The 12,108-nt window shown below is 40.7% G+C and overlaps 1 protein-coding gene across 2 annotated transcripts in view; it reads right to left on the bottom strand.

Moving 5' to 3' along the window:
- Positions 1 to 322: 322 nt before the first annotated feature.
- Positions 323 to 12,108, bottom strand: part of LOC121063044 (E3 ubiquitin-protein ligase KCMF1-like) — a 119,913-nt gene continuing 108,127 nt past the window's right edge. For both annotated transcript variants that reach the window (XM_040543341.1, XM_040543340.1), the window contains exons 4-7: positions 11,838 to 11,939; positions 8,679 to 8,853; positions 2,577 to 2,856; positions 323 to 715 (exon numbers count right to left, since the gene is read on the bottom strand). In XM_040543341.1, coding sequence (XP_040399275.1) covers positions 454 to 715; positions 2,577 to 2,856; positions 8,679 to 8,853; positions 11,838 to 11,939 — 819 coding nt within the window. In that variant the 3' untranslated portion in view covers positions 323 to 453. The remainder of the gene's footprint in view (positions 716 to 2,576; positions 2,857 to 8,678; positions 8,854 to 11,837; positions 11,940 to 12,108) is intronic.

A 12,108-nucleotide genomic window follows, 5' to 3' on the forward strand; every position in this document is an offset into this window, starting at 1 on the left:
CTTTTACTACTTGTACTTTTTATTTTTTTTTAAATGACAAGGTCACTAAAACTCATGCACGCTGCAAAAAACATCATGCAGTAGTTAAGGTAAACCATCCAAGCAATTTTTATTCATTAATAGTCATAAATACACACAGCAGCTTCATTAGAGATTTTTCATTTTTCCCCTTCAGTTTGAATGTGGAGTATTAGGAGAGCTTTTTGCATGTGAAGCTACGGGACACAGAACTTTTTTCTCTGCACTGCAACCTATATTTTCCTGCTAAAAGTAAAAATTGGTTAAGTGGAAATGATTATCATATCTATCTTTTCTCTCTTCCTTTGAATGTACACAGTGTAACAAGAGCAACAGACCTGAAATTACAATCACCAAAACAAACCCAAGATAGTTGTTGTCCAATTTCATTGGCAAATACAGCACAGAGGACATTGTCTGCAAAATGGGATGCCATCAAAGAGGAGGCGGAAGAGGCTCATTTCCTTTATTATTCTCTTTTAAATTTAGGTTTTCCAAAGCAACATCTAGAGGCATAATATCTACACAGCCCATAGCACCAAAATCAGCAATTTCTCCCCGCTCATCCTCATCTGAGGAGGAACTTTCTTCCTGCATCAAAGTAGATAGTAGAAGCTCTTGAACAAATAAGCTACGGTCTGCCCGTTCACTTTCCTTTGACTGACGCTCTGCTTCTGACATCTTAGGATCATTCAACCTGCATAGCAGCACAGAAAGAGAGAAGACCTGCAGTTAGTGACAGCCCATTTTGTTGATGATATTACTAAGCCTAACAGTTGGACTGACGCATGCTGAATAACATCTGAAAATCATTCCGTTTGAAAACAGCCTAGGTACTACTGCACTTTTGACACGTGCATATCTGACAATGCCTGGCACTCCTGATGTAACAAGAATATAGACATTTAACAAACTTGCTCCTAGTTACTATAAAAAAAATCACAGAAGTGGATTCTAAGGCTGAAGGAAAAAATAGCTATTTCCAAAGTTTCTTACCCTTCAGAGGGATTTGAGGAACTTACTCCAGTTCTATCCTAGCTCACAAGATCAATGACTGACATTTTCAGATACTTTCATTAAAGTTATTATTTTCAAAAAGTTTTGGATTGAGATATTATTATGAGTTTAGATAAAAATAAGCATGACAGCAATAACTTGTTCCAACCCAGGTATCTAGACACAGCAACTGTTTAATTATCTGTGCTCTTTCCCAACATACAATTGAAAAACACCCAAACCCCCCATTTGAATCCTGAAAATCAATATTCTAAACCTCCCAAAAGAGATGGAATAAGTGTGGGCAACTCTTCTATAGAGGAACTCTAGGATCTAACTATACTTTCTGAAACAGCTATGTATTCTGCTTATTAATAGTAAGTTCCTTATTTGCTTTTTTGATCCAAAATATTTTATATATAAACCTGTATTTGACCTTCAGCCTTAATTAAAGATTTCCTATTAAATAACAATACCTTTTAATATCTCTCCCCTAACATTATCAGCATAAAAGTTTGAAACATTATTGTAAATGCTCTTGTTTTATCAGAAGTAGTAGGGTAAACAAGCACAGTTTAGTAAAGCAATATTCCTTATGTTTCTCTTGAAATTGAAAAACAGCAAGTAATATTTATTCATTGCCTAGGAGCAGACACACAGCAGGATTGAAAAGGAGATGTTGCAAATGGAAACAAAAACATAGTATCTCAACTACAAACTTCATTAGGGATCTGTCAGAAGAAGTTCCATGGCTGAAACTGTAAGCAACTCATACAGCTATATAGCTCAAGTTATAAGACTAACCTCCTTTCCAAGGCCTGCAGAAAACAATTAATCCATATTCCAGTCTAAAGCTTTAAATACATTCCTAGACACATAGATGAAATGCAGCATGCCTGTGAGACTGCCTCTCACTTTCACGAACACTGAGACTCCATGGGTTATTTCTGCAGCCAACTCTTGGGAGTTGGTTTTCTGAAAACAGAAGAATTCCCTTCAGGCCAGCTACAAACTACTACTCAGATAATATTTCCTTGGTTTTGCTTTGCTCCTAACGGTGTGGTTCTATTTAATTTTTGTGACTGTATTATAAGTTTGTGCATAAATACCTAACTGCACATAAACTGAAAAATGTCAACACATCACATTTCTTATGATTACAGTACACAACATGTGCTATTTAATGTTATTCTGATATTTTGACAAAGCACAGGCTACTACCACATCTTTAAGTACAGAGTAATCAAGTTTAAGAACAATTCAGTGGATGAAGTTTACTGCTTTTAATGGTGCTGCACTAAAGTGTGAAATATTTTTCTTTTACATTGAGTTATGAATTACAGATATTCTGCAACAGCTATTGACCTCTAACATCAGCATATTCTGTAAAATTCACTGATTGGCCTGTTAATCCTGGGATATATTTACCTGCAGTTAAAGACCCTACTTTGCTATACTAAAGCACATACCAAACTAAACACATAGTAGTTTCACCGAACTCTGTCTGTAACAGGGACTAGGAAAACAGAAATGGCAGGAGTTAAACCCCTAGAATAAATTACCTTGTAAGAAGAAACTGGGAGTTCTGGATAGTCTGTTGAATATTTTCTGTGTTAGATGTATTGGTTGCTGCTACAGATTGTGTAAGAGTGGTGGGGATGCTGCTTGTGTTAGTGCGTCTAGTTGCATTGCGTGCAGTCTCCAGTTGTTGTCTTGCTGCTTGAGCATGCTGTCGCTCCAACTGCAGTTGCATCTGCAGCTGCTGTAACTGAGAAGCAGAAGGGCCAGAAGAACTGAGCTGCCCTGCAGAACGTCTCACGCCTGATAACTGAGATAAAAGCTCTGCCAGAAGAGAGAAAAGTTTCTACGGTGAAATCTGCTTAAATACATACCATGCAACAACATAAATATGTCCTGAATACCAGTATATCAATTCTTTTGCTTTCTAAAACCTTTCATCAATGAAATTAATGAAAAAATCATATTGATTTGGAAAGCTTCATGGGCTATCCATTACAAGCATCCCATATCTCAAAACCCATAGGGCAAGGAAGATTAAGACTCATCTAGAGTAAAGAACTGTGCATAAAAGATTCAAAGCTTAAAGCTTTTTAAACCAATAAGAGTCAACCTATGAGAAATGTCCTATAAGCAATATCCTGTGCAACAATTTTCTAAAATGTTATCTTCGAGTCAAAATAGTTACTGACTAAGAAACCATTTCAATTTTCACTTCAGTTGGTGGTTTTATTCTCCCCCCCAAATCCACCTTTAATATGTATTCCAGAGGGTAGCTGTGTTGCAGAAAGACAAAAATCGGAGACTCTTTTCAGACATTTCTAGAAAATATATAGTTCAGAAAGCTTTTTCAAAGGCTGTATGACATTAAAAAATATTTGACCACAGTGGGGTTTTTTTGTGTGTGACTTTTGACCTCTGCTGGAAATAAAGAAATTATAACAATTATAAATAAATAAAATATGGCATGAAATGCTTTCTTCCAAAGTTCAATACCAACAAATTCTGTCCATGCTAAGCATTTCCTAAAATAAATGTTAATAATAAGTTATTGCTCAGTTTACTACAGTAAACTCTGTACAATTTACTTGCATTTACTACAGATTATATTCCAAACAAATTTGTGAGTACTACTTTGATGTGTTTGATGCAAGGAGGACAGAAGATTAATTTGTTCCCCATCTACCCAACCCTCATTAAAGCTACAAGTCGTTATTATAGGTCATAAAAAAATTCCTTCCATCTTACTTTCAAGATATAAACCTTTGAAACTAGGCATTTCTTAGGGGAATAAAGCCCAGTGCAGTAGCTCTTTCATCAGGAACTCTTGGAATGCAAACAGTAAATGCTCAAGTCCCTTTTAATCAGCACAGCTAATCATATCAAGATTAGCTACCAATAATATTTTATTTCATTAATTATTGACAACTACAACAAAGAGAAAAATAAATAATGTTTAGAGATCTGTTACAAGCACAAGTTCTAACTTCTGGTAGTATGTACTAATTATTACCCCAATAAAAAGGGAAGACTAATAATGCTGTCAAGCAAGACAGCTGTACTTATCCTCACTTTGAAAAAAATCACTTTGAGTATAGCCTAACTGTACCCCGGTAGCAGATCTGAGCTTGAGACACAGGCTTGGTATGAGATAGACACCCAACCAGATGGCACTACATTCTCAAAATGCAAATAAAGAAGTAAATAAATAAATAAGTTCCACCAAAAAAAAAAAGACAAGACTCAAAGGAATGCCATTTTATTACACCTTTTATGCTCCTAAATGAGAAGGCCTTGTGAGGCTGAAACCAAGGCACTCACTTCACATTTAACTGAGCTGCACTAACATCCACTGTAACAGTAATAAGCATTGCACTCCAGGACACACAAACATCCTCCCTTCTTGCATGAACTCTAGTGCTTTTCAGACACATGACCTAACTTAACTCACTAAGACAAAAGAAAACTTTTTTCCTCTTTTGCTGCAATATTTTTAGTAGGAATGCAGCCAGCAGGTCCCAGGAAGCGATTCTTCCCCTCTATTTGGCACTGTCGAGGCCACATCCAGAGTGCTGTGTTCAGTTTAGGTTCCCCAGGACAAGAGACACATGGACATAATGGAGCAAGTCCTGTGAAGGGCCACCAAGATGATCAGGAGGCTGGAACACACAGGACATGAGGAAAGAGTGGGGAGAACTGGGTTTGTTCAGATCGGAAGAGACTACTTTTGAAGAAATCTTATTTCTGTCTGAAATTACTCTGAAACTACCAATTGAAGATATAGGGAAGACCAAACCAAACTCTTCTCAGAGGTATACAGCAATAGGACAAGAGTCAGAGAAGGAAACATGGGAAATTTCTATTACATCTAAAGGGTTGTTTAAACATGAAGGTTGTTAAATACTAGAACATGTTGCCCAGAGAGGTTGTGGGATCTTTGTCCTTGGAGGCATTCAAAACTCAGCTGAATGAGGCCTTGAGCAACCTGATCAAAACAGATCTGCTTTGAGCAGGGGTTGGGACTAGACAACCTGCAGAGGTCCATTCTAATCTAAATTATTCTATTATTTTTTTCTGTCATTTCAATGAGTTAAATCAGCTCACAGAGGGCCTGAAGAATACTCAAGCCAGCACAACAGAGGCAAGGGGACTATGCTTATAGAAAGAGGGAGGGTAGAGCTGCGGCTTCCTCTTTCAAGAGTGATGTGTTCTTAAATTGGCTCACTGCCTTTCAAGGAATCACAGCCCAACGAGAAGCTCCAGTTTAAACATTCATGCCCTTCCAGCAACTGAAACAAAGGCAGATAACAGCAGGAAGTTCTGAAGTTTTCCTGACACTTATCATCTTTCCCCATAACAGTGTAATATTGATGCCATTAAGATTTTGCATTAGAAGAAATTATAGAACTTTTATAAACCAACTTCTTGGTCATTTAAAAAAATCTTTATAGAGAAATTATTCTTGAAAATTACAAAACTCAACACATACTTACAGATTATATCTGTAAATCTTAAAAACATGCCTGACTGTTGGAAGTTAAAAATGAGACATCTTGCCCTTCAAAATTCTCCTAAAATTATCCAAAATATGACACAAAATGCTTACAAAAATACATTTACTTAAGAATTTAAAAAGACTTAAAAGACCTCCTAAAATCAGCAAGCCTAACATTCAAACTTTAATCTGATGTGCTCAGTTTATATTTTTAAATGTCTATCAATAATATTCCAATTGAGCTAATTTCATCTTGATGAACCCAAGTACAGCACTTAGTTTGTGCTAAAAAAAATAAGATTCTTAATTTCCTCCATAAACACCTCTATGCATACAGCAAATTAAAGTTAGATGCATTGAAGTAGGTAACAGTGGTTAGAAACAACTACATTTAAAAATATATACATACATATATATGAAGAGAGGTGAAGAGACCTGGGACTCTTCAGACTGGAAAAGAGAAGGCTTAAGTGGGAAATCTTATCGATGTGTATAACTGTTCAGAGCTGGCAGCTCTTTAAGGACACTTTTCAAAGAGCACAAGAGCCCTCCATTCCCACATGTAAGAAATCAGGCAGGGAAAGCAGGAGACCAGCATGGCTGAGTAAGGACCTGCTGGTGGAAGCAGGGACATGTGGCCTGGGAAGAGTATAGGGATGCTGCCCGAATGTGTAGGGATGGGATCAGGAAAGCCAAGGCACAGGTGAAGCTGACCTTGTTGGCAAGGGATGCAAAGAATAATAAGAAGGGATTCTACAGGTAAATTAGCCAGAAAAGGAAGACTAAAGAGAATGTACCCCCCTGATAAATTAGATGGCAGAACTGGTGACAATAGACATGGAGAAGGCTGAGGTACTCAACAATTATTTTTTTTTACCTCAGTCTTCACTGGCAATCACTCTTCCCACATCTCTGAAGTCCCTGAACCTCAAGGCAGGGACTGGGGTAATGAAGTCTCTCCCAGTATGAGTGAAGATTGGGTTTGAGACCACCTGAAGAACCTGAACATAAATAAGTCTATGAGGTCTGATGAGATGCAGCCCAGGGTCCAGAGGGAACTGGCTGATGTAGTTGCCAAATCACCCTCCATCATATTTGAAAAGTCATGGCAGTCAGGCAAAGTCTTCAGTGACTGGAAAAAGGGAAACATCACAAACATTTTTAAAATGGGTAGAAAGGAGGACCCTGGGAACTACTGACCAATCAATCAGCCTCATCTCTGTGCCTGGAAAGATCATGGAAAAGATCCTCCCTCCTGGAAGCTATGTTAAGATATATGGAAGACAGGGAGGTGATTCAAGACATCCAACATGGCTTCACCAAGGGCAATTTGTGCCTGGCCAATCTAGCAGCATTCTATGATGGAGTGACTATATCAGTGGACAAGGAAAGAGCGATTGATGTCATCTACCTGGACTTGTGCAAAGCATTTGATACCATCCTGTACAACATCCTTGTCTCTAAAATGGAGAGACATACATTTGACGGATGGACCACTCGGTGGATAAGGAACTGGCTGGATAGTTGCATTCTAAGAGTTGCAGTCAACAGCTCAATGTCCAGATGGAGATCTGTGATGAGTTGTGTCCCTCAGGGGTCTGTATTGGGACTGGTACTGGCTAACATCTTTATTAATGACATGGACAGTTGGATCAAGTATACCCTCAGCAGGTTTGCAGACACCAAGCTGTGTGGTGCAGATGACACTTAAATAGGAAGGAATGCCATCATAGAGGGACCTTGACAGGCTTGAGAAGTGGGCCCATGAGAACCTCATGAAGTTCAACAAGACCGAGTGCAAGGTCCTGCACCTGGGTCGGGGCAATCCCAAGCACAAATACCGGCTGGGTGGAGAATGGATTGAGAGCAGCTCTGTGGAGAAAGACCTGGGGGTGTTGGTTGATGAGAAGCTCAACATGAGCCAGCAATGTGCACTTGCAGCCCAGAAAGCCAACTGTATCCTGGGCTACATCAAAAGAAGCATGGTCAGTAGGTCGAGGGAGGTGATTCTCCCCCCTTTACTCCTCTCTTGTGAGACCCCACCTGGAGTACACTCAACCAGCTCTGGGGCACCCAATATAAGAAGGACATAGGCCTGTTTGAGTGGGTCCAGAGGAAGGACACAATGATGATCAGAGGGCTGGAACACCTCTCCTATGAAGAAAGGCTGAGAGAGCTGGGGTTGTTTAGCTTGGAGAAGAGAAGGCTATAGGGAGACCTTATTGCAGCCTTCCAATACTTAAAGGGGGCTTTATAAGAAAGATGAAGAAAGACTTTTTACCAGGGAGTGTAGGGATAGGACAAGGAGTAATGGCTTTAAACTAAAAGAGGGTAGGTTTAGATTAGATATAAGGAAGAAATTATTTACTCTGAGGGTGGTGAAGCACTGGAACAGGTTGCCCAGAGAGGTTGTGGATGCCCCTTCCCAGAAATGTTCAAGGTCAGGTTGGATGGGACTTTGGGCAACCTGATCTAGTGGGAGGTGTCCCTGCCCATGGCAGAGGGGTTGGACTAAATGATCTTTAAGGTCCCTTCCAACCCAAACCATTTTATGATTCTATAAATATCTGATGGGAGGGAATGAAGAAGAGGGAGACAGACTCTTATCAGTAGTGTACACTGACAGAACAAGAGTCAAAATTAAAACAAATTAAATCCATCTGAAAACAAGAAAACACTTTTCTACTGTGAGGGTGGTCAAATACCATAACAGGTTGCCCAGAGAGGTTGTGGTGTCTCCATCCACGAAGATATTCAGTATCAAACTGGACACAGTCCTTGGCAACCTGATCTAGCTGACCTTATTTGAGCAGGGGGTTGGACTAGATTATGTTGAGATGTCCTTTCCAACCTCAACCATTCTTTTATACCACCTATGAACAGGTCAGTCATGGGAATGAGCCTAGAAGTCTCTGAATTTAAAAGCACAAGCTAAAGGGGCAGTGGTTTTTGCTTCAGAAGTTCCAGGTAGACAAACCAATCAAGGATACTGTTCATCAGTAAACACCCATCAAGTACGATGACAGTGGGAAACATATATACACTTTCAACTTCAAAACAGAAAAACAAAGCAACTATTATCATCTTGAATTTTATTTAAAAGTCTATTTAAGAAGGACACTGGGCTAAAATCAGTGGTTACAGCTCTTACCAGCTATAGGATCCATGGCTTCTCTATTGCTTGTAGAATAGGAACTTTGAGAAGACGAAAGCCCACCAGTGGAACTGCTAGTAAAGTGCATGTTTGATCTACGTGCACGAGGGCCTCCCAAACCCCGGCCTGGGTGAAACATTCTACGTACATGTCGAACACCGCTAGATTCATCATAAACAAGCAGTTAAGGAAAGTCATTTGCTATCAAGTATTAAACAGCAAAAACATTTACTAGGTGAATAATGATTCAACTTTTTATGTGTAATGCAACCACAGCAACAGTGCCAGTCAGACCTATAGATCTGAACCCAAGGCACCCAGGGCTGCTTGCAGCAAATTAATCTTTTTCAGGCTTTTTATCATGTTTAAAAAATGTCAGGATGGATTTTCTGCCTTCTGGATCAAAGTTTTATACTAGGTAATTTAAACTGATGATGCATGTTAAGCAGAGCACATTTCTCAATAGACATAAGGATTTGCTGCTCAGGGAACTAGTTAGCAAGGTCCCCTGGGAAACTGCTTTTAAAGGCGTTGGCGTCCATCAGTGCTGGTCAGTATTTAAGCACTGCCTCCTAAAAGCACAAGATCAGGCAATTCCAAAATATCAGAAGTCAGGCAGGGAGGGCAGAAGGCCGCCTTGGCTGACCAGGGATCTTCTTCTGGAGCTTAGGCAGAAAAAGAAAGTGTAAGGCTGCTGGAAGGAGGGTCAGGCAACGTGGAAGGAATACAGGGATGCTGTTCATGTTTGTAGGGAGAAAATTCGTGCAGCCAAAGACCAATTAGAGTTGAAGTTGTCCAAGTCTGTGGGAGACAATAAAAAGTTTTTTTTTTTAATATGTGAATAGAAAAAGGAGAACCAAAGAAAACATAGGTCCGCTACTTGATGGGGAAGGTCACCTCACAGACAAGGACATAGGCAAAGCAGAGACGTTTAATGCCTTCTTTGCCTCCGTCTTCAACGCTGATGATGGGCTTTGGGACCCTGGGTGCCCTGAGCAGGAGGACCGTGACAGTGGGAATGACAAACTCCCAACCGACCCTGAATGTGTGCGGGATTTGCTGCTCCACCTAGATCCATACAAGTCCACGGGTCCGGATGGGATTCATCCCAGGGTGCTCAGAGAGCTGGCTGACATCATCGCGGGACCTCTCTCAATTATTTTTCAATGGTCTTGGGAATCTGGAGAGGTACCAGTTGACTGGAAGCTGGAAAATGTGCCAGTTTTCAAGAAGGGCAAGAAAGAAGACCCTGGTAACTACAGGCCTGTCAGTCTCACGTCAGTGCCTGGTAAAATTATGGAGAAGATTATCCCTGAAGTTACTGAAGCGCACCTGGGGGACAATGCAGTCATTGATCCCAGCCAACATGGGTTCATGAGGGGTAGGTCCTGTTTGACTAACTTGATTTCCTTTTATGATAAGATCACCCATCTAGTCGATCAAGGGAAACCAGTTGATGTAACCTTTTTGGATTTCAGTAAAGCTTTTGACACAGTTTCCCATAGGATCCTACTGGACAAAATGTCCAGCATACAACTTACCAAAAACATCATCCGATGGGTGAGCAATTGGCTGACGGACAGGGCTCAAAGGGTTGTGGTAAATGGGGCCACATCTGGCTGGCGGATGGTCACTAGTGGGGTCCCTCAAGGCTCCATTTTAGGGCCAGTCCTCTTCAATGTTTTTATAAATGATTTGGATGTAGGACTAGAAGGTGTTTTGAGCAAATTTGCTGACGACACCAAACTTGGAGGAGTTGTAGACTCGGATGAGGGTGGAAAGGCCTTGCAGAGAGATCTGAACAGACTGGAGAGTTGGGCAATGAACAACCACATGAAGTTTAACAAGAGCAAGTTCTGGGTCCTGCACCTGGGATGGGGCAACCCTGGCTATACGTACAGACTGGGCAATGAGACGCTGGAGAGCAGCCCCGCAGAGAGGGATCTGGGGGTTGTGGTTGATAGCAAGCTGAATATGAGCCAGCAGTGTGCCCTGGCAGCCAGGAGGGCCAACCGTATACTGGGGTGCATCCAGTACGACATTGCTAGCCAGCTGAGGGAAGTGATTGTCCCACTCTACTCTGCGCTGGTGTAGCCTCACCTCGAGTACTGTGTGCAGTTCTGGGCACCAGAGTAGAAAAAGGATGTGAAACTGTTGGAGAGTGTCCAGAGGAGGGCGATGAAGATGGTGAAGGGCCTAGAGGGGAAGCCGTATGAGGAGCGGCTGAGGTCACTGGGCCTATTCAGCCTGGAGAAGAGGAGGCTGAGGGGGGACCTCATCGCAGTCTACATCTTCCTCGCGAGGGGGAGTTGAGAGGCAGGCGCTGACCTATTCTCTGTAATCACCAGTGATAGGACCCACGGGAATGGTGTTAAGCTGAGGCAGGGGAAGTTTAGGCTAGACATCAGGAAGAGGTTCTTCACCGAGAGGGTGGTCACACACTGGAACAGGCTCCCCAGGGAAGTAGTCACTGCACCAAGCCTGTCTGAATTTAAGAAGCGTTTGGACTGTGCACTTAGTCACATGGTCTAAAACTTTGGGTAGACTTGTGCAGTGCCAGGAGTTGGACTCGAAGATCCTTATGGGTCCCTTCCAACTCGGGATATTCTATGATTCTATGATTCTATGATTTTAACATCAAAATTAGGAAATAAAGGTATTTAAATACTCAAAATAATCTACACATTTTTATTGTTGTTCTTACCAAGAGCACACATTAATTATTGCATTACCTTTCACTTTTGTGTTTTACTGCTTTCAGTCACATAATTATCTATAATATACTACTGCATTTGGATTACTTTCACATACACAAAAATGGCATCAGAACTAAAGACCAATGAGGGTAAATGCTGCAGTGCAGAAAGAAGCAGCTTAGTGTCAGAAACATCTTTAAAAGGCTTGGCTATCAGGAGTAAAACAAAAACAAAAACAAACGCACACCGACATTGTCTAGCTACACCTAAAGCCCATTCACAATCTGATTATATATATATATATATGTATTTTCAGACATACAGATGCCCAACAGCCAAACACCAATTCTATAAAATAAGCAAAACAGATGCAGCCACTTGACTACAAAAGTCAAAACAAGTAGTTACAGCTATCATATGGAACAATCTAATCCTTTTCCCTCAACTTAAGAAAGGATATTAAATCTCTAGGAGCTCTGTGTTCCAGTGTAAGATGAGCTGCAAAGTCATCTGTGACATGATTAGGATCCCCTCCAGGTAACGCTGCACATATTGGACAAATCTGAAACAACAAAGTGAGAAAAAAAACAAACAACTTTAAACAAATCACAAACCACATCATTCCAAGTTGATCATTTAACAAGGATTCTTATACTTTAAATATCATACTCTAATCCTGTATCTAGATGGCCACGAGTTTAAAGCAGTAAATGTGTTCAAATGAAATTGTT

The sequence above is a fragment of the Cygnus olor genome (assembly GCF_009769625.2).
Source record: "Cygnus olor isolate bCygOlo1 chromosome W unlocalized genomic scaffold, bCygOlo1.pri.v2 SUPER_W8, whole genome shotgun sequence".
In the NCBI taxonomy this organism is placed as follows: domain Eukaryota; kingdom Metazoa; phylum Chordata; class Aves; order Anseriformes; family Anatidae; genus Cygnus; species Cygnus olor.